The 24,514-nt window shown below is 44.3% G+C and overlaps 1 protein-coding gene across 1 annotated transcript in view; it reads right to left on the bottom strand.

Annotated features, from left to right (window-relative positions):
• Window positions 1-23,881, bottom strand: part of COL23A1 (collagen type XXIII alpha 1 chain) — a gene marked incomplete at its 5' end in the record, with an annotated part of 352,130 nt that extends 328,249 nt beyond the window's left edge. The window contains one exon of the mRNA XM_082837159.1: window positions 23,582-23,881. Coding sequence (XP_082693285.1) covers window positions 23,582-23,881 — 300 coding nt within the window. The remainder of the gene's footprint in view (window positions 1-23,581) is intronic.
• Between the last annotated feature and the right edge of the window lie 633 nt (window positions 23,882-24,514).

Genomic DNA, 24,514 nt, shown 5'->3' with positions numbered 1-24,514 from the left:
TCTTAAAATTGTCAGTCATAAAACACAAGGAAAGACTGAGGAGGAGATATGACCAGTAAATACAATGTGGTCTCCTGGGTGGGATCCTGGAATAGGAAAAGGACATTAGAAGAAAAACTGGTGAGAAGATCTAAATAAAGTCTGTAGTTCACGTTAAAAAATGGATAGCAGAATTACAAAGTCATTTACCACTGATTAAGATATAACTTTGTTATTTTATATAACAGATTATTCTTTTTTAAAAAGTTAAGGTCAAACTCACATAGCATAAAATTAACCATTTTAAAGTGAACAATTCAGTGGCCTTTAGGGGATTCATAATGTTGGGCAACCACCCCTTTCATGTAGTTCCCTCTATCTAGTTCCAACACATTACCATTACTCCAAAAGGAAATCCTGTACCCATCAAGCAATAGCTTCCCTTTCCTCCCTCCTCCTAGCCACCAATCTGCTTTCTGTCTCTATGGATTAACCTATTTTGGATATTTCATATAAAGAGAATCACACAGTATGTGACCTTTTGTGTCTGGTTTCTTTCACTTAGCAAAATGTTTTTGAGATTCATTCACTTTGAATCATGTGTCAGTATTTCATTCTTTTTTACGGCTTAATAGTACTACATTGTATGTACATACCACAATTTGTTTATCCATATATTCCTTGATGAACATGTGGGCTGTTTCCACCTTCTGGCTATTGTGAATAGTGCTGCTATGAACATAAGTGGACGTGCATGCATTGTTTTAATACCTGTTTTCAATTCTTTTGGGTATATACCTAGGAGTGGAATTGTTGAGTCATATGATAATTCCATATTTAACATTTTGAAGACCCACCAAAATTTTCCACAGTGGCTGAACCATTTGACATCCCCACCAGCAGTGTATGAGGGTTCCAATTTCTCTCCATCCTCACCAACAGATCCTAATGGATGTGAAGCTGTATCTCATTATGGGTTTGACTTGCATTTCCCTAATGACTAATGATGCTGAGCACCTTTTCATGTACTTGTTGACCATCTGTATATCTTGTTTGAAGAAATGTCTGTTCAAGCCCCTTGTCTATTTTTAAATTGGGTTGTTTGTCTATTTAAATTGGGTTGTTTGTCTATTTGTCTATTTGTTCATGAGCTCTTTTTTTGATGAGTTCTTTACATATTTGGATACTAAATCCTCATCAGATATATGATTTGCAAATATTTTCTCATATAATAGATCCATTCTTGATCAGAATTCTAACCACCTCCAACTGAGACACAATATGAGAGTGTGAAAATCATCTTGAAAACTGGAGGTGACGGGAGTGGTCCATGGCTTCATGCTCGTCTTCACATTAGTCATTTTTTTTTCACATTAACCTTTATTGAAATCTTGCTAGATGAATAGTGGGTTATTATTACTCATGAATTTGACCTGGTTCTTTTTAGTTAATAGTAATTATATTCATTTTCCATTGTTGCATAACAGATTTCCACCAACTCAGCAGTTTAAAATAACACAAATTTACTATCTTATGGTATTTGTGATCGGAAGTCTAGACACAGATGAACTTGGTTCTCTGCTCAGGCTCTCATGAGGCTAAAGTCAATGTGTCATCTGCGGGTTTCTAGAGCTCTGGGTCCTCTTTCAAACCCATGTGGTTCCTGTGGTCTGAGGCCCCCATTCTCTAACTGCTGGCCAGAGGTCATTCACAGTTCCTTGCCATGTGGTCCCCTCCACACACCCTCTCATGCTTCAAGGAAGGGTCCAGTCTTTTTTAAGGACTCACCTAATTAAGTCAGGCCCACCAAGGATAAGCTTTTTAACGTAACTCAATCATAGGTTGAGTAACTCAATCATATCATCATAATCACAAGTTCTGCCTACACTCATGAGGAGGGAGTTATACAAAGTGTGTACAGCAAGGGGTGGTAATCTTGGGAGCAATCTTAGAATTCCACCTGCCAGAGTATTGTATCACAGTTAATTTTTTACTTTTGACAAATGTACTATGGTTATGTACATATGTACATAATATGTTGCTATACAACTAAAATTATTCGAAAAAATTTAAAAGGCTACATCATGGATTTCAACTTTCAGGCAAGACGGAGTAGCAACGACTAGATTTACATAGGTACATAGGTACAATATGTTTCTATAAATCTAAAATTATTACCCTAAATTTAAAAGGTCACATTATGGTTTTCTACTTCCAGGCAAGAGGGAGTAGTAATGACTAGATTTACTCTCCTGCCCAAAACAATATCAAAAACCGAAACAAAAATAGAAATCCCACAAATAAGATATATGAAGCAATGGTTTTGAAGATATAGGGATCAAGCAAGGAAAGAGACTGATCCTCAGAGACACAGAAAACGATTACTCTGGCTTCCTGCCTGGGGGGAGTTTCCAGGATGTGGCACAGGGAGAGGAAATACAGGTGGAACCTGGCAACTGTGAGTGCAGGGATGCCAAGGTAGTTAGAGTTTGCAGAGCAGAGGACCTGGTAGGTGAGAGCTGCACACAGAGAACCATGGAGACCTTTAAGGGTCCTCACGGGGTATTCCACAGAGGGTTGATCAGCACGTGTGTGAAGAAACAACCTGAAGCCAGGGAAAGGATTAGAGGGAACAGTGCCCAGCTCTCACACAGGGCTGGGAAGAGCATCTGTTCAGACACTGAGCAGGGTACCAAGAAGGGTCCTGCCTCAGTGGTAGGGAATAATCAACCCTATGCTAAATATAGCTCTGATTCCAGCTAATGGATCTTAAAAACAAGATCCAAAAGGATCAAACTATTACAAGTAACATCTATGACATAACAAAGCTCATGAATATTGATAGAAATATAAAAATATCCAGCACCCAAAGAGGTAAAATTCATAAATGTCTGGCATATAATCAGAAATTACCAGCAGGAAAATAGACCCCATAATGAGCAGAAAAATCAATTAATTGAAAATGACCCACAACTGCCACAGGTGTTAGAATTAGCACACAAGGACCTTAAAACAAGAAATATAACTGCATAGTGTATGTTCAAAAGGTTAAGTAGAGAGAGCAAAGATATTAAATGACCTGAACTGAAATTCTAGAGATGAAAGCTATCATGTCTGAGATGGAAAATAGGGTAGAAAGGATTAATGGAAGATTAAACATTGCAGAGGAAAAGATTAGTAAACAGCAACAGAAACTATCCAAAATGAACACAGAGGGAAATTATTATTTTAAAAAGAAAGCATGTCAGTGAACTTTGGGATTCAAGTGGCCTAATACGTGTGTAATTGCAGTCCCAAGGAAGAGGAGAAAAAGAGCAGAACAGAAAAAAATATTTGAAGAAGAAATGGCCAAGAAGTTTTTCAAATTTTGATGAAAACTATAAACTCACAGATTAAAGACTCTTAATGAAACTTAAGCAAAATAAACATGAAGAAAACTACACCAAGCCATATCATAATTGAATTGCTTAAAACCAGGGATAAAGAGAAAATCTTAAAAGCGGCCAAAGAAAAAAGACATTATATGAACAAATGAAACTCGCATATACTGCTGATGGGAATGTAAAATGATACAATGTTTTTGAACAATGGTTTGGCAGTTTCTTAAAAAGTTAATCACGATCCCGCGTGCCGCGGAGCGGCTGGGCCTGTGAGCTGTGGCCGCTGGGCCTGCACATCTGGAGGCTGTGCTCCGCAGCGGGAGAGGGCACAACGGTGAGAGGCCCATGTAACGCAAAAAAAAAAAAAAAAAAAAGTTAATCACACATCTATCAGATGGTCAACCATTCCATTCCAAAGTATTATACCCAAGAGAAATGAAAGTATATTCCATACAAAGACTTGTACATGAATGTTCATGGATGTTTATTTGTAACAGCCTCAAACTAGAAATAACCCAAATATCCATTAACAGGTGAATGGATAAACAAATTGTGGTATAGCCATATAATAATACTCGGTACTGAAAAAGAATGAACTAACAATGTATGCAAAAGAATCAAAGAAACTCTCAGTAATTATACTGAGTGAAGGAAACCAGGCTCCCCTCCCCCAACAAAAAATACATACTGTGTGATTCCATTCCTACAAAAATCTTAAAAAAAGGAAAGCTAATTAATTGTGTAGAAATCAGCAATACTTGCATGGCAGGTGGGAAAGAATGGAAGGGAGAGAATTCAAGGGGGAAAGAGGAAAGTTTTGAGGGTCATGGACATGTTCATCTGTGGGGATTTCACAGGTGTACACTTATGTCAAAATGTAGCAAATTACACATTTCAAATATGTGGAGTTCAGTGCACTTCACGTATAACCTAACAAAAGCCAAAGGACAAGGGCACCCAGGTCCTGGCTCCCACAGGCTTGGCCGGCTGGTGGGGCAGGCATCCTGGGCTCGGGAAGCATCAGTTCACCACCCTGAGCCTCAGCTTCCACCTCGGTGTCAGGTAAACGTCACAGCAGAGCCAGCTGAAGACAACCAGTGAGAACAGCTAGCCCAAACCAGGCATCTGGCAGGAGCTCAGAAACTTTTCTCTTAGGAATGTGGGTTTAATCAGTGACTCCCATTGGCATGCTGAGTGACTCTCTTCTAAACCACATCGGCAAACATTTCCTTAAAGGTCCCTGTTCAGTCCCAAAATACAGAAGTGTGTTTTGAAAGGTTTGGTCTGCAAACAAAATGCAAGTCTTCAGTAATCGTTAATTCATGTTCCCATTCATTATTTTTCAAGGACGCACACATGACTTCCCATCAGAACCCGCTTTCTAAGGTTCATCACACTGGCCTGACAGAAAGAAATCCCATCAACAGCCATGGGAGGGGAATGAACAGTTTCCATCATGGCTTCTTTTTTTTTTAGCCATACAGAGTGGCTTGTGGGATCTTAGTTCCCCAACCAGGGATTGAACCCGAGCCCTCAGCAGTGAGAGTGTAGAGTCCTAACCACTGGACTGCCAGGGAATTCCCTCCATCGTGGCTTCCGACATGTTGAGGAGAGCCCTCAGGCTGCTCCCATGTGTGGCCTCCAAGCCTCCTCCATGCCACAGCCCAGCTGCCATGTCAGGCCTGCTTGAATCCCCACACTGGGCTCCAACTGTTCCTGCTGGGCCCTGCCCTCTTCATCCTGCCCACAGTGAACGTCTGGAGTTTCCCTGATGTGTCAAGTCTGATTAGATGGTGGTATGGGCTGAATCGTGTCCCCCACCAAAATTCATGTGTTGTAGTCCTAACCCCTGATCCTTCAGAATGTGGCTGTATTTGGGATAGGGTTTTTAAAGAGGTAATTAAGTTAAAGTGAGGTCATTAGAGTGGGCCCTAATCCAATATGACTGGTGTCCTATTAAAAAGAGGAGATTCAGACGCATATACACACAGAAGGAAGACCATGTGAGGACACCAGGAGAAGAAGGCCATCTGCAAGCCGAGGAGAGAGGCCTCAGGAGGAACCAACCTGCTGACACCTAGATTTTGGACTTCTAGCCTTTAGAATTACGAGAAAAGAAACATCTGTTGTTTAAGCCACCCTGACTGTGGTACTTTGTTAAGGCAGCACCAGCACACTGACACAGATGGGGTCCCTCAGACACCCCGACCCCAACCCCATGCCTCCTTCAGATTCCCCACCATCCCCAAGTGAACTGAAGTGAGAGAAGGCTGAATGGACCTGGGGCCTTGATGCCAGGCAGACTGAGAAGTTTTCACCTTACCGGCCCACAGGTGATGAGAGGCACTGAGGGTTGATGGGGTGAGGAGAGGGACACAGCGCTGAGAATATTTAGGAAGATGAGTGAGAAGAATGCGCAGTGGCCAGACCTGCCTATGGCATGGACTCAGAGAGGCAGCGCTAACTGAACAAAAGCCCAGGAAGAGATCATCAGCAGAACCAGGACCGGCTGGGCTGAGTTATACTATGGTGCTTCTTCCAGCTCAACTCATTCAAGGCCACGCCTAAGGTGTGAGCTTCATCATGGGAGCCGGAAGGAGGAGGAGGAACTGTCCCCAGGAAGGACCTGGCACTGATGTTAGCAGTCCTGACAGCCCCGAAGCTAGGATTAGCCAAGTGGGGAGTGGTTAAGGAGAGAACTCCTGGCCCCTCACTGTCCGGGGCAGTCCTGGGAAGGGGCCTTACTCCATCCTCACAGAAAAGCAGTGAAGCAGACACCATCACCCTTTTTCCAGAGGAGGAAGTTGAGGCTTGGAAAGCCAACTGATTTGTCCCAGGACACAGTGGCCAGTTTAGAGGCAGCTCCAGGCTCAAACCCAGGTCTCCCAGATCTGGAGCAACAGCATGAGCTGTGCCAGGCCCAGTCAGGGGGTCTTCAAGGTGGGACAACTTCTGTGGGGAGGCAAGAGGTCAGGCTGGTCTCACCCTTCCTGCTTCCTTCCCAGCTCCTGTGTGCACATAAGTGTGCATATGTGCATGCACACACCCATACACACCCCCACACATGCACACACTTATATTCATATACATACTTAGACACATATGTGCACTCACATATATATACACACTCACATACAGGCAGCATGCTCACATGTGTGCACACTTGCTCTCACACGCATACACACCCACACGCATGCACACTCTTGCGCTCTCCCAGCCCTCGCAATGGCTCACCCTCACACACACATACTCTAATCCCATTGCCATGTGAACTTGTCCTTCGTTTGTCTGAACCACAAGATGGATCTGAAAACAAGATGCTGTAGATGATAACAGCCCATATATCACACAAAAAGGCACAGTTAAATAAATGGACAGACCCTGGTTTTTGTGTGATGATCCTCCTTGGAGGCCCAAGTTAAGTAGATTTTATTTAAATTGTCTTCTGAAAACACCAGAATTCTTTCTAACTACTTTATGATTTGTTTCACAACATAAAGTTGGAAGCAAATTCTGTTTTAAAAGTTCATATTACCCATTGGAAGGCACTTTCCCCACCCAAGGTTTTGTGGCTACATCAGAAAAATAAAGGTTCTCTCATTTACCAATATGAACAGAAGCAGATGTGTGTGAGGCCTCCAATTCATTAGTTTAATCATGAGCATTTGGGAGTATTTGTGCTATATTGCATAACCACAAAAACAGACTAACATTAATTAAAGCAAATTTATTGGCTGTTTGAAAAATCCATATAATAATTTTCATGAATAATTAGATTTTTATTTTGGTCAAAACTGAAATTTTTTATTTAAGTGGAAAATCTCATTCTGCTCAAATGAGAGACTGAAAAAACATGGCTATGAAGCTAATGCAGTCTTTGTCTTTCTTCAACAACCAAGCCACATTTCTCTATCATTGACTCAGAGACTGGACATGTGTTAATACCTTTTTCGCTTCTGTATGGCCTTAACAGGATGGCAGAACCCCAGTGGTAAAAAGATCTTAAGATCATCCTTGTAACCACAGGACTTCCTATCCAATTAGCAAACAGAGACATTCCTTCTGGATTCAGTCAAAGAAGAATTCCAACAAGAAGAACGATTTTCAGGATGTGTACGATGCACTGAGCTCTTCGGACATATCAACTTGTTTAATCCCCACAGAAACTTTATAAGGCAAGTACTATAATCCCCATTTAACAGATGAGCAAACTGAGGTTTGGAAAAACAGCAATTTACCTGAAGCTACACAGCTGAGAAATGACAGAGCTGGGATGTGAACCCAGTTCTGCTTAAAGCTAAAGTCTTCCCCACCACCCTCCACATTGGACACCTGTGGAGGATGTCCACACTGGCAGAAAAAGCTGCTACTGCTCCAAGCTCAAGTATTGTTTCCATGGGGGGCTGCTGTGAGGCTGCAGAAAGGGCTCAAAGCTAGGAGTCAGGTCACCCAGGCTCAGGCGCACGCTGCCACCTGGGGCTGGTCACTGTCACTTCTGGGAGGGTGAAGCCTATCTCTCAGGGGTTGGGATGGGGCTGTTAAGAAACACCACAAGGAAGAATACGTGACCCTTCTGTCCAGGGCGGGCACTTGGGAGGCCCTCAACTGTTTCCCCTGTAGTCTCCAGGAGTACAGTGACATGGCTTTCTTTAAAACTATATCTGCAGGGAATTCCCTGGTGGTCCAGTGGTTAGGACTCCGCACTTTCACTGCCAAGCACCCGGATTCAATTCCTGTTTGGGGAATTAAGATCCCACATGCCATGCAGTGCAAAAAATAATAATAATACATAAAATAAAATCTGGTAGGGGAGACATAATATATTTTTTTAAAAAACTGTATCTGCAAACTTATTTTTTCTCCCAGTGGTTGGTGCTTAGTACTGAAATATGTTTCCAGACATGATGAAGGGATGTTTTCTAAGTGTCTGTGTCAACAATTAAAGATTAATCCTGATCCTACACATGGAGAAAATCGATTGGGGAGGAGCTGGAGGTCGTGTGTGGCCTACAGAGAAGTTTACCGAACAGAGTTACATTTGCTCACAGAATTAGAAGTCGCAGCACAGACCAAGTGCAGTGCCCGGTACTGCAAAACACTACTCAAGGAGGGTTCTGCACCAAACCAACAAATGAGCCTAATTCTGAGATGAAATCTTCAGAGTTCTTCCAAATCTTACTTTAAGACTTCTTTATCATTTGCTTTTGCTTTTGCTTTCAAAAACAGCAACAGACCCAACTGAAATGAAAGTTCAACCAAAAGACAGATTGAATCCACTTTTACCATCATAAAACTTGAAGCATGATTTCACAGTGGTGCAACAGTTTTGGAATTCCACAGGAGGATGAACATGTATGTCATGGACAAACTTGGATGGTCCAAAATCAAGACAAAAAACAAAGCCCTAAAAATGATCCTCTTTAGGCAGGTACTCTACATCATAAAAAATAACAGAAGTAAGAAACTTTCCCCATAAAACCATCAGCTGTCTGTGCCAACGAAGATGTGGAGAGGCCTAGATGCCGTGTTGACAGAGGGATGCAGATTCCACTGATGGAACCCTATGTGGTCATGAAACATGACCATAAAGACTGCAGCACCTGGAAAAATGTGGTTGATAAAAGGTTGGAATATACAGAAGCAATGTGTAAATGGTGTGTGCACTTAGGTACACATAAATCTGTCCATCCATATAAGAATTGGAAGGGATCGTGCAAAATGTTAAATGTCCTTGTTTTAGAGTGATGGGATTATCAATAACATTAATCATGTTAAATCGACATACATCTTGGTTATTTCAAGTTTAAAAAGGGAGGAAGGGGAAGGGTTGCCAAGCAGGTGTGCTATTTCCCAACATTGGGTCTAACATCCTAAAGGAGGTGGCCACAGTCCAGGAGCAGTGGGAGCTGGGGAGCTGCTGAGCAAAGAGAAAAGGGTTTGAAAGAACTCTGTCTCCCACCAACACCTAACAATGCCTAGTGGGGGGCAGGGGTCCGAATAATTAAGGCAAAAGGGGGAAATGTGTAGAAATCTGTGGTGAAGGAGAGGTCTCCCTGAAGGTGTAGGATTACACCAAAGGCCTTTGGGACCCTGACACTGAAGAACAGCAGGATCTAGTGCTCAGAGCTCACCCTGGGCTGTACAAGCTACTCTGTCCAGCCCTCCCTTCTCTTCCTGAATCACCCTGGCCCCTCCCCACAGGCTGAGCAGTGCTCTCAGCCCTGCCTCATGCATAGAGAACTGAGGCTCTGGACCAGCCTGGGCCACACAGCCAGCAGGTGGTGGCTGCTACAGACTGAATCATTGAGCCCCCCGCCCCCCTGTAATGGGATTAGGTGATGGGGGCTTTCACAGGTGATTAGGACATGAGAGTAGAGCCCTCATAAATGGGATTAGTGTTCTTATAAAAGAGACCCCAGAGAGCTCCCTCAACCCTTCTGTCTGCCATGAGAGGACACAGGGAGAAGACTGCCTATGAACCAGGAAGCGGGTCTACACCAGACACCAAATCTGCTGGTGCCTTGATCTTGGACTTCCTAGCCTCCACAACTGTGAGAAATAAATATCTGTTGTTTAAGCCACCCAGTCTGTGGTATTTTGTAACAGCAGCTTGAACAGACTAAAGACAGTGGCCTTCTGATTCCTTGTCCAGAGCGCTTCCTCTTCAAACACAGGTCCCTCAAGGCCACCCTGACACACAGCACCAGGCAAAGCTGGGCAACCTCCTGGCCTCACTGCTCCAGGTCACTGGGACTCAGGGCACCCCAACAGATTCCTCAACCAGTCCGGAGAGGAGCCTCCTTTTGCATGAGTACACTCCTATAGGGAGAACACTCCCTGGGAAGCAGATGAAAATGGGCTGAAGGGGGACTACCCTGGCAGTCCAGTGGTTAAGACTTCGCCTTCCAATGCAGGGGGTATCGGTTCTATCCCTGGTGGGGGAGCTAAGATACTATATGCCCCACAGCCAAAAAACCAAAACATAAAGTAGAAGCAATATTGTAACAAATTCAATAAAGACTTAAAAAAAAAAAGAAAAGAAAGTGGGCCGAGGAAGGTAGGCCCCAGGAGCAGGCGGCCCTGACTGCCCTCGGGTGGACATGAAACTCATATAAAGGGTGGAGAGAACACACCTGTCCTTATCACTCCTCCTTCCAAGGCCTCCTGCTGACCTGAGGGAGCTCAGACCTGGCCTGTGTGCCTGGAACAGGTCATGGCCTCCCTCTTAGTGACATTTCTCCCTTGTAAAACAAGGACAATAACCTCTGTCTTCCACGATTCATGATGCTGTTGTGGGAAAGTTTTAAGATTTTAAGTTATCCTATAACTTGTTAAGCTCACATTTTGTGAGCACATTATATTCAGAGAGAAATACAGATTTTGATCCTACAGATAAACCCAAATTTATCAATATACATAAACACCTGCAGAACAAACACCTACCAACCTACTGCCTAGCCCATTAGATCAGAAATCCTTTAGCTGGATTTCAAGCCATTGAGGAAGAATTTCTCCAGAATGTGGCTCCAGTTTATTGCCCGAGACTCTCTCTTGTTATTCCTTGGATGGTCATCTACTTGGTTTTACCAGCCCCCTGTCTTCTTTCCCTTCTAATAACAACACTCCAAATTGTCCTTTGGGGACCATCCTCCACTCCTGGTTCTTTCAGCTCCAGTGGGGTACACACAGATGTGCACAGGTGCACAGAACCTCCCCCCACCACAGAGATCAGAGATGCTGCCTGGCTCATCTCAGTGACTGGTGCAGGTAATCCATATTGACCACTGGAGTGAATCAGTGGGACTACTGGGAAAGAGAAACTCTAATGCTGAGGATATGGACCTGGAGCTGCTGACAGTTGCCCTGTCACTTCATGGGAAAGAGTGAGGGCATCCTTGACAAATATGGAGCCAACACAAAGAAACACAAAATCAAGGCACCTCTAGCTGTGCCTGAGCAGACATTTCCCTGGACATTTCGGTTAAATTCCCTTTTTAATTAAGCCAGTCTGACCTGGGGTCCTGTCACATTGCTATTTGAAAGTATAAGGATCCAAAGGCAACTAGAAAGGTGGAATCTAATGAGATGATGCTCAATGAAGGTAAAAGAGACACCCTGCTCTGGGGACCATGATTCTTCCATGATCTCTGGAAGGGGATTTGGAGGCCACAGTGAGATATGGCTGTTGAAAAAGCCAAGGGGGCCTATGGCTGGGATTGGGGTGAGGAGGGGGAGCAGAGCTGCCTAGGCACACCTGATGGGTATAGGGCACCACACATGTTTTCAGGTATACTGATCTCCTTGGTCCTCGGAGTGGCTGGGCCAGTTCCCTCCAGCCCGAGCAGCCTCTTCCACTTACTGCAGGGTGATGTGCAGGTGTCGTTTTTTGTGTATGCCACGACGTGGAAAGAGTTGGAAAGCAGGACCCTAGAGTGCCATCGCCAGTAAGGAGGCCATTCCAGTCAGTCACTTTGGGATCAGAACAGCATGCACTTAAGGGTTAAAGACCACAAACTACAAAGCATGGGACTGAGCCAGAGAGAACCCCAAACGCATCAACCTTGCCTTTGACTACTATGGCTAGATGCAGGGCTGGAGAGCAGGACCCTGAGGGAAACAGAAATTTTGCAGCTGGAGAGTGTTCCCAAAGCGTGGAGCAGTGAAGGGGGTATGGTCATGAAAACTGTGGCAGGACAATGGATGACTTCCCCCTCCCTCCACCCCCGCCCTGTCCTCCTCTAGGGTAACATTCTAGGGCACCCATCTGACACTGTTAGTTGCTCCCCAATAGCCATTCCTAGGCTCCCTTCCTCACAAAGCTACAATTTTGTTCCACTGACAACATGTCCAGACTCAGAGGATTCACCAAGCTTGGCCAAAGCCTCCTGTGGCAACCCCAACACTCTTGACAGGATGATGGTGATCACTGGCCCTGGTTCTGGCTGGTGGCTATAAGGAAAGTTCCCTAATTCAAATAAAAAAGAAAGCCTCTCAAGAAGATAGCTTTTTCCTGCCCTCTTCCCTTCTACCTTGGGTATTCTTGTGTGAAGACATGTGCTTGGAGCTGCAGCAGCCATCTTGTGACCATGAGGAAAGACCAAGAGAATGGCAGCACTGTGTCTGTGTCGAGGCATCAGGAGGACCTAGATCCGTGCGCGGCACTGCTTCGGCCAGCCTGAGCCCCAGAGTCAGCTCCCCTTGCTTGCCCAGCGCCCCAAGGCCACTCCCAGGGCTCACGATACACCAGAAATACATCTACACGTGGAACAACTCCTACAGAACACCTACTGAACGCTGGCAGAAGACCTCAGACCCCCCAAAAGGCAAGAAACTCCTCACGTACCTGCGTAGGGCAAAAGAAAAAAGAATAAACAGAGACAAAAGAATAGGTACGGGACCTGCACAAGCGGGAGGGAGCGGTGAAGGAGGAAAAGTTTCCACACACTAGGAAGCCCCTTCGCGGGCGGAGACTGCGGGTGGCGGAGGGGGAAAGCTTCGGAGCCGCGGAGGAGGGCACAGCGACACGGATGCGGAGAGCAAAGCGGAGAGATTCCCGCACAGAGGATCGGTGCCGACCGGCACTCACCAGCCCGAGAGGCTTGTCTGCTCACCCGCCGGGGCGGGCGGGGCTGGGAGCTGAGGCTCTGGCTTCGGTCGGAGCGCAGGGAGAGGACTGGGGTTGGAGGCGTGAACACAGCCTGCAGGGGGTTAGTGCACCACGGGAAAAGTCTGGACCTGCCGAAGAGGCAAGAGACTTTTTTCTTCCCTCTTTGTTTCCTGGTGCGTGAGGAGAGGGGATTAAGAGCGCTGCTTAAAAGAGCTCCAGAGACGGGCCCGAGCCGCGGCTAAAAGCGCGGACCCCAGAGACGGGCATGAGACGCTAAGACTGCTGCTGCCACCACCAAGAAGCCTGTGTGCAAGCACAGGTCACTATCCACACCTCCCTTCCGGGGAGCCTGTGCAGCCCGCCACTGCCAGGGTCTCGGGATCCAGGGACAACTTCCCCGGGAGAACGCACGGCGCGCCTCAGGCTGGTGCAACGTCCCGGCGGCCTCTGCTGCCACAAGCTCGCCCCGCATCCGCACCCCTCCCTCCCCCCGCCCTGAGTGAGCCAGAGTCCCCGAAGCAGCTGCTCCTTTAACCCCGTCCTGTCTGAGCGAAGAACAGACGCCCTCCTGCGACCTACACGCAGAGGCGGGGCCAAATCCAAAGCTGAGCCCCTGGGAGCTGTGAGAAAAAAGAAGAGAAAGGGAAATCTCTCCCAGCAGCCTCAAAAGCAGCGGATTAAAGCTCCACAATCAATTTCATGTACTCTGCATCTGTGGAATACATGAATAGACAACGAATCATCCCAAATTGAGGAGGTGGCCTTTGAGAGCAAAATTTATTATTTTTTCCCCTTTTCCTCTTTATGTGAGTGTGTATGTGTATGCTTCTGTGCGAGATTTTGTCTGTATACATTTGCTTTCACCATTTGTACTAGGGTTCTATCCGTCCGTTTTTGTGTGTGTGTGTTTTTTTTACTTAAAAATTTTTTTTCTTAATAATTATTTATTATTTTAGTAACTTTATTTTATCTTACTTTATTTTGTTTTATTTTCTTTCTTTCTTTCTTTCTATCTTTCTTTCTTTCTTTCTCTCTTTCTTTCTTTCTTTCTCTCCCTTTTATTCTGAGCCGTGTGGATGAAAGGCTCTTGGTGCTGCAGCCAGCAGTCACTGCTGTGCCTCTGAGGTGGGAGAGCCAACTTCAGGACACTGGTCCACAAGAGACCTCCCAGCTCCACATACTATCAAATGGAGAAAATCTCCATCTCAACACCAGCACCCAGATTCACTCAATGACCAGCAAGCTACAGTGCTGGACACTCTATGCCAAACAACTAGAAAGACAGGAACACAACCCCACCCATTAGCAGAGAGGCTGCCTAAAATCATAATAAGTCCACAGACACCCCAAAACACACCACCAGACGTGGACCTGCCCACCAGAAAGACAAGATCCAGCCTCATCCACCAGAACACAGGCACTAGTCCCATCCACCAGGAAGCCTACACAACCCACTGAACCAACTTTAGCCACTGGGGACAGACACCAAAAACAACGGGAACTACGAACCTGCAGGCTGCAAAAAGGAGACCCTAAACTCAGTAAGATAAGCAAAATGAGAAGACAGAAAAACAAACAGCAGATGAAGGAGCAAGATAAAAAACCACCAGACCTATCAAATGAAGAGGAAATAGGCAGTCTACCTGAAAAAGAATTCAGAATAATGATAGTAAAGATGATCCAAAATCTTGGAAATAGAATAGACAAAATGCAAGAAACATTTAACAAGGACCTAGAAGAACTAAAGATGAAACAAGCAACGATGAACACAATAAATGAAATTAAAAATACTCTAGATGGGATCAATAGCAGAATAACTGAGGCAGAAGAACGGATAAGTGACCTGGGGGATAAAATAGTGGAAATAACTACTGCAGGGCAGAATAAAGAAAAAAGAATGAAAAGAACTGAGGACAGTCTCAGAGACCTCTGGGACAACATTAAACGCACCAACATTCGAATTATAGGGGTTCCAGAAAAAGAAGAGAAAAAGAAAGGGACTGAGAAAATATTTGAAGAGATTATAGTTGAAAACTTCCCTAATATGGGAAAGGAAATACTTAATCAAGTCCAGGAAGCACAGAGAGTCCCATACAGGATAAATCCAAGGAGAAACATGCCAAGACACATATTAATCAAACTGTCAAAAATTAAATACAAAGAAAACATATTAAAAGCAGCAAGGGAAAAACAACAAATAACACACAAGGGAATCCCCATAAGGTTAACAGCTGATCTTTCAGCAGAAACTCTGCAAGCCAGAAGGGACTGGCAGGACATATTTAGAGTGATGAAGGAGAAAAACCTACAACCAAGATTACTCTACCCAGCAAGGATCTCATTCAGATTTGATAGAAAAATTAAAACCTTTACAGACAAGCAAAAGCTGAAAGAGTTCAGCACCACCAAACCACCTTTACAACAAATGCTAAAGGATATTCTCTAGGCAAGAAACACAAGAGAAGGAAAAGACCTATAATAACAAACCCAAAACAATTAAGAAAATGGGAATAGGAACATACATATTGATAATTACCTTAAATGTAAATGGATTAAATGCTCCCACCAAAAGACAAAGACTGGCTGAATGGATACAAAAACAACACCCATATATATGCTGTCTACAAGAGACCCACTTCAGACTCAGAGACACATACAGACTGAAAGTGAGGGGATGGAAAAAGATATTCCATGCAAATGGAAACCAAAAGAAAGCTGCAGTAGCAATTCTCATTATCAGACAAAATAGACTTTAAAATAATGACTATTCGAAGAGACAAAGAAGGACACTACATACTGATCAAGGGATCGATCCAAGAAGAAGATATAACAATTGTAAGTATCTATGCACCCAACATAGGAGCACCTCAATACATAAGGCAAATACTAACAGCCATAAAAGGGGAAATCGACAGTAACACATTCATAGTAGGGGACTTTAAGACCCCACTTTCACCAATGGACAGATCATCCAAAATGAAAATAAATAAGGAAACACAAGCTTTAAATGATACATTAAACAAGATGGACTTAATTGATATTTATAGGACATTCCATCCCAAAACAACAGAATACACATTTTTCTCAAGTGCTCATGGAACATTCTCCAGGATAGATCATATCTTGGGACACAAATCAAGCCTTGGTAAATTTAACAAAATTGAAATTGTATCAAGTATCTTTTCCGACCACAATGCTATGAGACTAGATATCAATTACAGACAAAGATCTGTAAAAAATACAAACACATGGAGGCTAAACAATACACTACTTAATAACAAAGTGATCACTGAAGAAATCAAAGAGGAAATAAAAAAATACCTAGAAATAAATGACAATGGAGACACAACGACCCAAAACCTATGGGATGCAGCAAAAGCAGTTCTAAGAGGGAAGTTTATAGCAATACAATCCTACCTTAAGAAACAGGAAACATCTCAAATAAACAACCTAACCTTGCACCTAAAGCAATTAGAGAAAGAAGAACAAAAAAAAACCCAAAGTTAGCAGAAGGAAAGAAATCATAAAAATCAGATCAGAAATAAATGAAAAAGAAATGAAGGAAACGATAGCAAAGATCAATAAAACTAAAAGCTGGTTCTTTGAGAAGATAAACAAAATTGATAAACCATTAGCCAGACTCATCAAGAAAAAAAGAGAGAAGACTCAAATCAATAGAATTAGAATGAAAAAGGAGAAGTAACAACTGACACTGCAGAAATACAAAAGATCATGAGAGAATACTACAAGCAACTCTATGCCAATAAAATGGACAAACTGGAAGAAATGGACAAATTCTTAGAAATGCACAATGTGCCAAGACTGAATCAGGAAGAAATAGAAAATATGAACAAACCAATCACAAGCAAGGAAATTGAAACTGTGATTAAAAATCTTCCAAACAAACAAAACCCCAGGACCAGATGGCTTCACAGGTGAATTCTATGAAACATTTAGAGAAGAGCTAATACCTATCCTTCTCAAACTCTTCCAAAATATAGCAGAGGGAGGAACACTCCCAAACTCATTCTACGAGGCCACCATGACCCTGATACCAAAACCAGACAAGGATGTCACAAAGAAAGAAAACTACAGGCCAATATCACTGATGAACATAGATGCAAAAATACTAGCAAACAGAATCCAACAGCACATTTAAAGGATCATAACCATGATCAAGTGGGGTTTATTCCAGGAATGCAAAGATTCTTCAATATACGCAAATCAATGTGATAAACCATATTAACAAATTGAAGGAGAAAAATCACATGATCATCTCAATAGATGCAGAGAAAGTGTTCAACAAAATTCAACACCCATTTATGATAAAGACCCTGCAGAAAGTAGGCATAGAGGGAACTTTCCTCAACATAATAAAGGCCATATATGACAAGCCCACAGCCAACATCATCCTCAATGGTGAAAAACTGAAAGCATTTCCTCTAAGATCAGGAACAAGACAAGGTTGCCCACTCTCACCACTCTTATTCAACATAGTTTTGGAAGTTTTAGCCACAGCAGTCAGAGAAGAAAAGGAAATAAAAGGAATCCAAATCGGAAAAGAAGAAGTAAAGCTGTCACTGTTTGCAGATGAAATGATACTATACAAAGAGAATGCTAAAGATGCTACCAGAAAACTAATAGAGCTAATCAATGAATTTGGTAAAGTAGCAGGATACAAAATTAATGCACAGAAATCTCTGGCATTCCTATACACTAATGATGAAAAATCTGAAAGTGAAATCAAGAAAACACTCCCATTTACCACTGCAACAAAAAGAATAAAACATCTAGGAATAAACCTACCTAAGGAGACAAAAGACCTGTATGCAGAAAATTATAAGACACTGATGAAAGAAATCAAAGATGATACAAATAGATGGAGAGACATACCATGTTCTTGGATTGGAAGAATCAACATTGTGAAAATGACTCTACTACCCAAAGCAATCTACAGATTTAATGCAATCCCTATCAAACTACCACTGGCATTTTTCAAAGAACTAGAACAAAAAATTTCACAATTTGTATGGAAACACAAAAGACCCCGAATAGCCAAAGCAATCTTGAGAACGAAAAACGCAGCTGGAAGAATCAGGATCCCTGACTTCAGACTATAATACAAAGCTACAGTAATCAAGACAGTATGGTACTGGCACAAAAGCAGAAAGATAGATCAATGGAACAGGATAGAAAGCCTAGAGATAAACACACGCACATATGGTCACCTTATCTTTGATAAAGGAGGCAGGAATGTACAGTGGAGAAAGGACAGCCTCTTCAATAAGTGGTGCTGGGAAAACTGGACAGGTACGTGTAAAAGTATGAAATTAGATCACTCCCTAACACCATACACAAAAATAAGCTCAAAATGGATTAAAGAGCTAAATATAAGGCCAGAAACTATCAAACTCTTAGAGGAAAACATAGGCAGAACACTCTATGACATAAATCACAGCAAGATCCTTTTTGACCCACCTCCTACAGAAATGGAAATAAAAACAAAAATAAACAAATGGGACCTAAAGAAACTTCAAAGTTTTTGCACAGCAAAGGAAACCATAAACAAGACCAAAAGACAACCCTCAGAATGGGAGAAAATATTTGCAAATGAAGCAACTGACAAAGGATTAATTTCCAAAATTTACAAGCAGCTCATGCAGCTCAATAACAAAAAAACAAACAACCCAATCCAAAAATGGGCAGAAAATCTAAATAGACATTTCTCCAAAGAAGATATACAGACTGCCACAAACACATGAAAGAATGCTAACATCATTAATCATTAGAGAAATGCAAATCAAAACTACAATGAGATATTATCTCACACCAGTCAAAATGGCCATCATCAAAAAATCTAGAAACAATAAATGCTGGAGAGTATGTGGAGAAAAGGCAACACTCTTGCATTGCTGGTGGGAATGTGAATTGGTACAGCCACTATGGAGAACAGTATGGAGATTCCTTAAAAAACTACAAATAGAACTACCATATGACCCAGCAATCCCACTACTGGGCATATACCCTGAGAAAACCAAAATTCAAAAAGAGTCATGTACCAAAATGTTCATTGCAGCTCTGTTTACAATAGCCCAGAGATGGAAACAACCTAAGTGCCCATCATCGGATGAATGTATAAAGAAGATGTGGCACATATATACAATGGAATATTACTCAGCCATAAAAAGAAACGAAATTGAGCTATTTGTAATGAGGTGGACAGACCTAAAGTCTGTCATACAGAGCGAAATAAGTCAGAAAGAGAAAGACAAATACCGTATGCTAACAGATATGTATGGCATTTAAGAAAAAAAAATATCATGAAGAACCTAGTGGTAAGACAGGAATAAAGACACAGATGTACTAGAGAATGGACTTGAGGATATGGGGAGGGGGAAGGGTGAGCTGTGACAAAGCAAGAGAGAGGCATGGACATATATACACTACCAAACGTAAGGTAGATAGCAGCCGCATAGCACAGGGAGATCAGCTCGGTGCTTTGTGACCGCCTGGAGGGGTGGGATAGGGAGGGTGGGAGGGAGACGCAAGAGGGAGGAGATGGGAACATATGTATATGTATAACTGATTCACTTTGTTATAAAGCAGAAACTAACACACCATTGTAAAGCAATTATACTCCAATAAAGATGTAAAATAAAAAAAAAGAAAGTAAATGTAAAGTTGTGAGAGAAAAAAAAATAAAAATAAAGTGACAGGGAAAACAAAACAAAAAAAAAGAGAATGGCAGAGAATGACCTGGCACCCAGTCATGGCCAAGTCATTGAACTAACCCAGGATCTGCAGGCTGACTTCCAGGATTCTCAGGTTATGCAAGATAATTCAATGACTGTACTGTTTAAGGAATCACACTTGGGGATTTTGGTACTCACCATCAAAAGACTTACTGACCAACACTTTCCTCTACATTATCTTATTTGCTCATCAGTACACAGGTAGTTGTGACCATCGTATTAGGGAAGAGGAAGCTGGAGCTCAGGAAGTTGAAGAGGTTAGATGCCAGGCCTAGTAAATAGTGGGACTGAAACCCCATTTATCATCTACCCCTCTCTGCCTGCTGGTCTAAATTCATTCAGCTTTCAGATCCCCGAACTTCAGGAGCACTGCTGCAAATCTTCAAAGCTAATGTGTAAAAGTCCAATTCAACAATTCCAAAATATATCTGTGAAAGGAATGCCCCAACAGTCGGCTCATTCTAAACATGCTGCTATTATTATAAAGCTCTCCTAAACTTCTGCAAAAAAACAAGGAAAAAAAAAAAGAGTGGAGAAATAAAGTGAGCATGCCAGGAAGCAACTGTAAACTTTTTTGGTTTGGGAGCCAGGAAATGTCAAGGAAACAAATGTAGCTATGATTTATACTCCATCTCCAGTTGTGCTATGGGATTCAAAAATTGCCATTTTTATTAAAGCATACACCTTAGAGCAGTCCTGATAAGTGACAAGCTGCCACAGAGGCCAAAAAAAGCTACATTTGATTCCTGATTTGGGTTTTATGGTAACTTAATCAATATATATAGTTGATGTAGGGAAGGAAAGGGCTTGAATTTTACCCTGAGTCTCTGGGCTTTTCTTGTTTTCAAACTGATTGGTCTGGAGAATGGAAGACCAACAGCCAACAATAAATCCATTGTAAGCTGAAAATAGTTTCCTCTGAATACAACTAAATATTTCTTTAATCTTTGCATTAAAGTTTTTACTGTGGTATAGCAGCTATTTTATTTACTCTAAAATTTAAGCTTTTGTAGTACTATAACTATAGGTATAACTAATGGGGGGTTGATTACCGAGGCAAGCTCTTTAAAGCACTTTAAAAGCATAATATCATATGCTTGTTTTGCATTTATATTTTTGGGTCATACTGAAGATACTATTGTTAATGACTCTTGCTCAAAAATCTTGCTTTTATTTTCTGAAAACCATTTCTTTATTTTGTACCATGGGAAGGGTCTTTAATAATCATGAGTTATCATGAATATTCCTTTTTTGTAGCTTCTATATCTACATTATCAGGCACATCAGCCAGTCCCAAAGAAGTTATTTCACAGTTCTGTTCCCAAGGGAACAAAGACAGTGGGTCCAATATTAACAGTGGCTTCTGTTGGCTTATTTTTTATTTTTTTCTGACATTAAAGTTGTGTATGGTTGGCAAGGATTTCTATTCTCTGAAAACAAGCTTGTTGGTAAAAGGACAAGCTGCAGGCATCCTCACATACACAGCTACTTCAGCACAGGCTGAAAGGATGCTTCACTGCGAACAAATTAGAACTGAAAAACATGTTCAAGTACAAAGGTTCTTTCTTTAAGAGATTTTCAGTTCATTATTTATTTGTCCTTCATATCGAATAGTTTTTCTAAATTATCTTCACATCTATTTAAACCCAATTACCAACTCCCACTATGCACCTCCCATGAGTCCCCTCATCTCAGCCAGGGACTCTCAGGGTCACTGGCCAGGCCATGTACATTTCCCATCCAGTGACATTTGTGAGAAGAATGGCTAGGAGCAGGAACAGACTGGTGCCCTGGGAAAGAGATGCCTTTTCACAGGGACACTGAAACAGTCAGAAGCTGAACCCCAACTGCATTCATAGTGTGGCATCTCAGATGCTCCAAGTAGAGACTCCTCAACACCAAACTTGGTTAGCTAGTAGCACAAGCATTAGGATGTGTCCTATGCTAATGATGTAGCCTGCAGAATGGTATAGCAAATTTCAAGTGGCAATCCCAGGATTTGAAATTTTCCCTTCCCTTTACTAATGAAGAGGAAAGAAGTGGGGGAGGTGGCGTGGGGGGGTGGTATGGAGAGAGAGAGAGAGAGAAACAGAGAGGGAGAGAGAGGGGGAATACTCTGCCCAATAACTCCTTGGAAGCAGGATGAAGCCTCCTATGATCTGCATAGTTCAGGACTCGAATCTCAGCAGTGGCTGCTTTCCCAGGACTCTCCTCCCTATTAGAATGGACACAATTTGCAAGTTTCTTCTAAAAGGTTTTACTGGGATTTCTGATTTACTCAATCAAAGCTTGCAGTTTATTTTTTATTAAGTAAAAGGGGCCCCCCATTCGAAAGAACAGCCACAGTTATAGCACTAACAGGTAGAAATTTTACTGGCCCTCCATAAATCAATTCAATACCCTTGTCTCTAAGGATTTGCCAAAAGGTAATGGGCTGCAATTATGAAACCATCACCAGGAGTTGCCAGCAGAGATTTCTAAAGTCTGCAGGCACTTTCAAAAGGAACATAGGAAATCATTTCATGAAGCAGCAATTTTGCCCAAAACCAAGTTAGAAGAGATGTAACACTGGCTTAAATTAAAGTGACTAAGAAATAGGTATGGTGAACACAAAGGCATGGTACAGTTTTCTCCCATTCACCTTAAAGAATCCAAATTAACTAAAAAATGGATACACAGCTACATTAATAAAGATCACAGCTGGGCACAGTTCAGGGGAAATGGTAGTAACAGCCCTGCCCATCTTCTCCTCTACCTTGAAACACTGTGGTGCTATTCATACTACAGTTGAGGATGCCCTTTTGGGGAATATGCTTGTGATCTTGGGGTAGCTGCCTTTCCTAGGAAGAAGAGGATGGCTCAGGCAAGGGAGGCCAGCACAAGCAGGGGCGCTCTGGCCAGTCTACCACCACTGTTCTATGGGGAGGTGCCCTGCTGGAGGTTTTGATCAGCATGATGGGTGAGAGATTTGAAGTCTCACATGTGGCTCCTGCTTTGAAGACACATAGCAGCAACCTTAACAGAAGTGTCAGAGAGTCTCATATGATGCTTCCAGCAAGGAAACTCAGCATCTGCTGTGTCCACAATGCCCAGGTGGCATCGCCTAGGTGGCGTCGACCGAATCCAGAATCTGTATTTTTTGTCCCGGACTGTTTTTTATTCCCCTCACCCTGCCAAGCTGATGTTGGCACCCCCTCAGGTCTGGGTTGCCCTGGGTGAGCGCTGAGCCCAAGCAGCCCCAGGCACAGCACAGCATCTCCAAGATGGAGCTGTTCTGAAACACTTTCCTGAGGGGCCGGAGGGTGGACAGCGCAGGCTGGATTGACCATGCCCCTCCAAGGGCCCCGGCCAGGGTCTGACTGAGGTTTCCTGCCACCAGGAAACCTCCGGTCTGCTGGGAGCCCCACACCTCTGCAGGTATATCAGCGTTGGGAACAGTAGCTGCTACCAGTGACAGAAGTCACCACACACTTCCCGCAAAAGCTTCTTCATTATCCTGGCACAGGTAGGAAGGCAGGCGCTTAACGCAGGCGGGAAGCCACCGGTCCGAGCGCACACACCCGTGGAGACCCGCCCCCAGATCTGTTATTTCAAAGTTCTCAGTCTTTCCTCTTCCTCCCCCTGCTCGTCCCCGAAACAGCACTTCTAGGTTGTTTTTCACGCAGGCCGACCCTGAGGCTGGAGCGGGAACAGCAGGACCCCTCGGCCGCCAGCACCCCAGCCTCCCTCAGCACCCCACCCCACCCCCGGCCCCGCGCAGGCTGCTCGGACGGACTCGGGCGCTCACGGCTGGCGAGCGACCTTTCCTCACCGCAACGGCTCCCGGCGCACGGACACTCCCAGCCCCACGCTCGGCGACTTACCTCGCGCAGCAGGCGCTCCAGTTGCGGCTCGGCCCAGGCGACCAGGGTGTCCGGCGACCCCGCGCGCCACAGCAGCTCCCGCTCTTCCTCGAGCGCCGCCACCCGGCCCTGCAGCGCGGCCGCCTGGACGCCCAGCAGCAGGCAGGCGGCCGCCGAGCCGGCGGAAAGCAGCAGGCACAGCGCGCTCACCGCCCAGGCCCCGGCGGCCGTCGCGGGACGCCCCGCGCCGCCGCCGCCGCCGCCGCCGCCCGTCCGGCAGCCCTTACGCGCGTCGCCGCCGGCGCCCTGGCCTGGACTCATGGTGTGCTCGTCGCGGGTGGACTCTCAGAGGGGACGGTGCACAGAGTCGGGGTCGCTGGCTGAGCGTGCTGGAGCGTGCTGGAGAGCCCGAGGCACGAGGTCGGCCCGGCGCGGGGCTTGGCCTCCAGGCAGCAGCGGACCGCGGCGCACGCCCCCTTCCCTGCAGCCAGCTCCTCCACAGCGGCCACTTTGGGCAGTTTCCTCTATGCAAATAGACCCTGCCAGAAAAGGAGCCGGGACCCACCCAGGGGAGGAGCGCCCAGGCCTGCCCCGCGCGGCGAGGGGGCGGGGGCGGGGGCGGAAACGGAGCTGGCTAGCCCCACAGCGCGTACCTGGCTGATCCCGCGCGCAGCACGCACCTCCGCCCTCACCTGGACGCCAGGCTGCACCCTGGACGCCGGGCTGCACCCACTCCCGCGCATGCACCTCTGCGACTCCTCAGCCCGAGTTCCAGCTGCGATCCCAAGAGGTCTGTGGTGCACCCAGAGACTCAGAGCGCCTTCTGCAGCCTACCCCTGGCTGCGGCATCATTCATTTGTTGGGAAAATTCCCCTCGACTTGTAAATTAACCTGACACTTTGAAGTGTCAGAAGTTTTGAAGTACGAAACTTCAAACCCTGTGGAAAACTTAGT

Source organism: Leucopleurus acutus (genome assembly GCF_964270905.1).
Source record: "Leucopleurus acutus genome assembly, chromosome: 3".
NCBI classification, from domain to species: domain Eukaryota; kingdom Metazoa; phylum Chordata; class Mammalia; order Artiodactyla; family Delphinidae; genus Leucopleurus; species Leucopleurus acutus.
The sequence above is the reverse complement of the archived record's forward strand: the minus strand, read 5'-3'. Positions and strand labels throughout refer to the sequence as shown.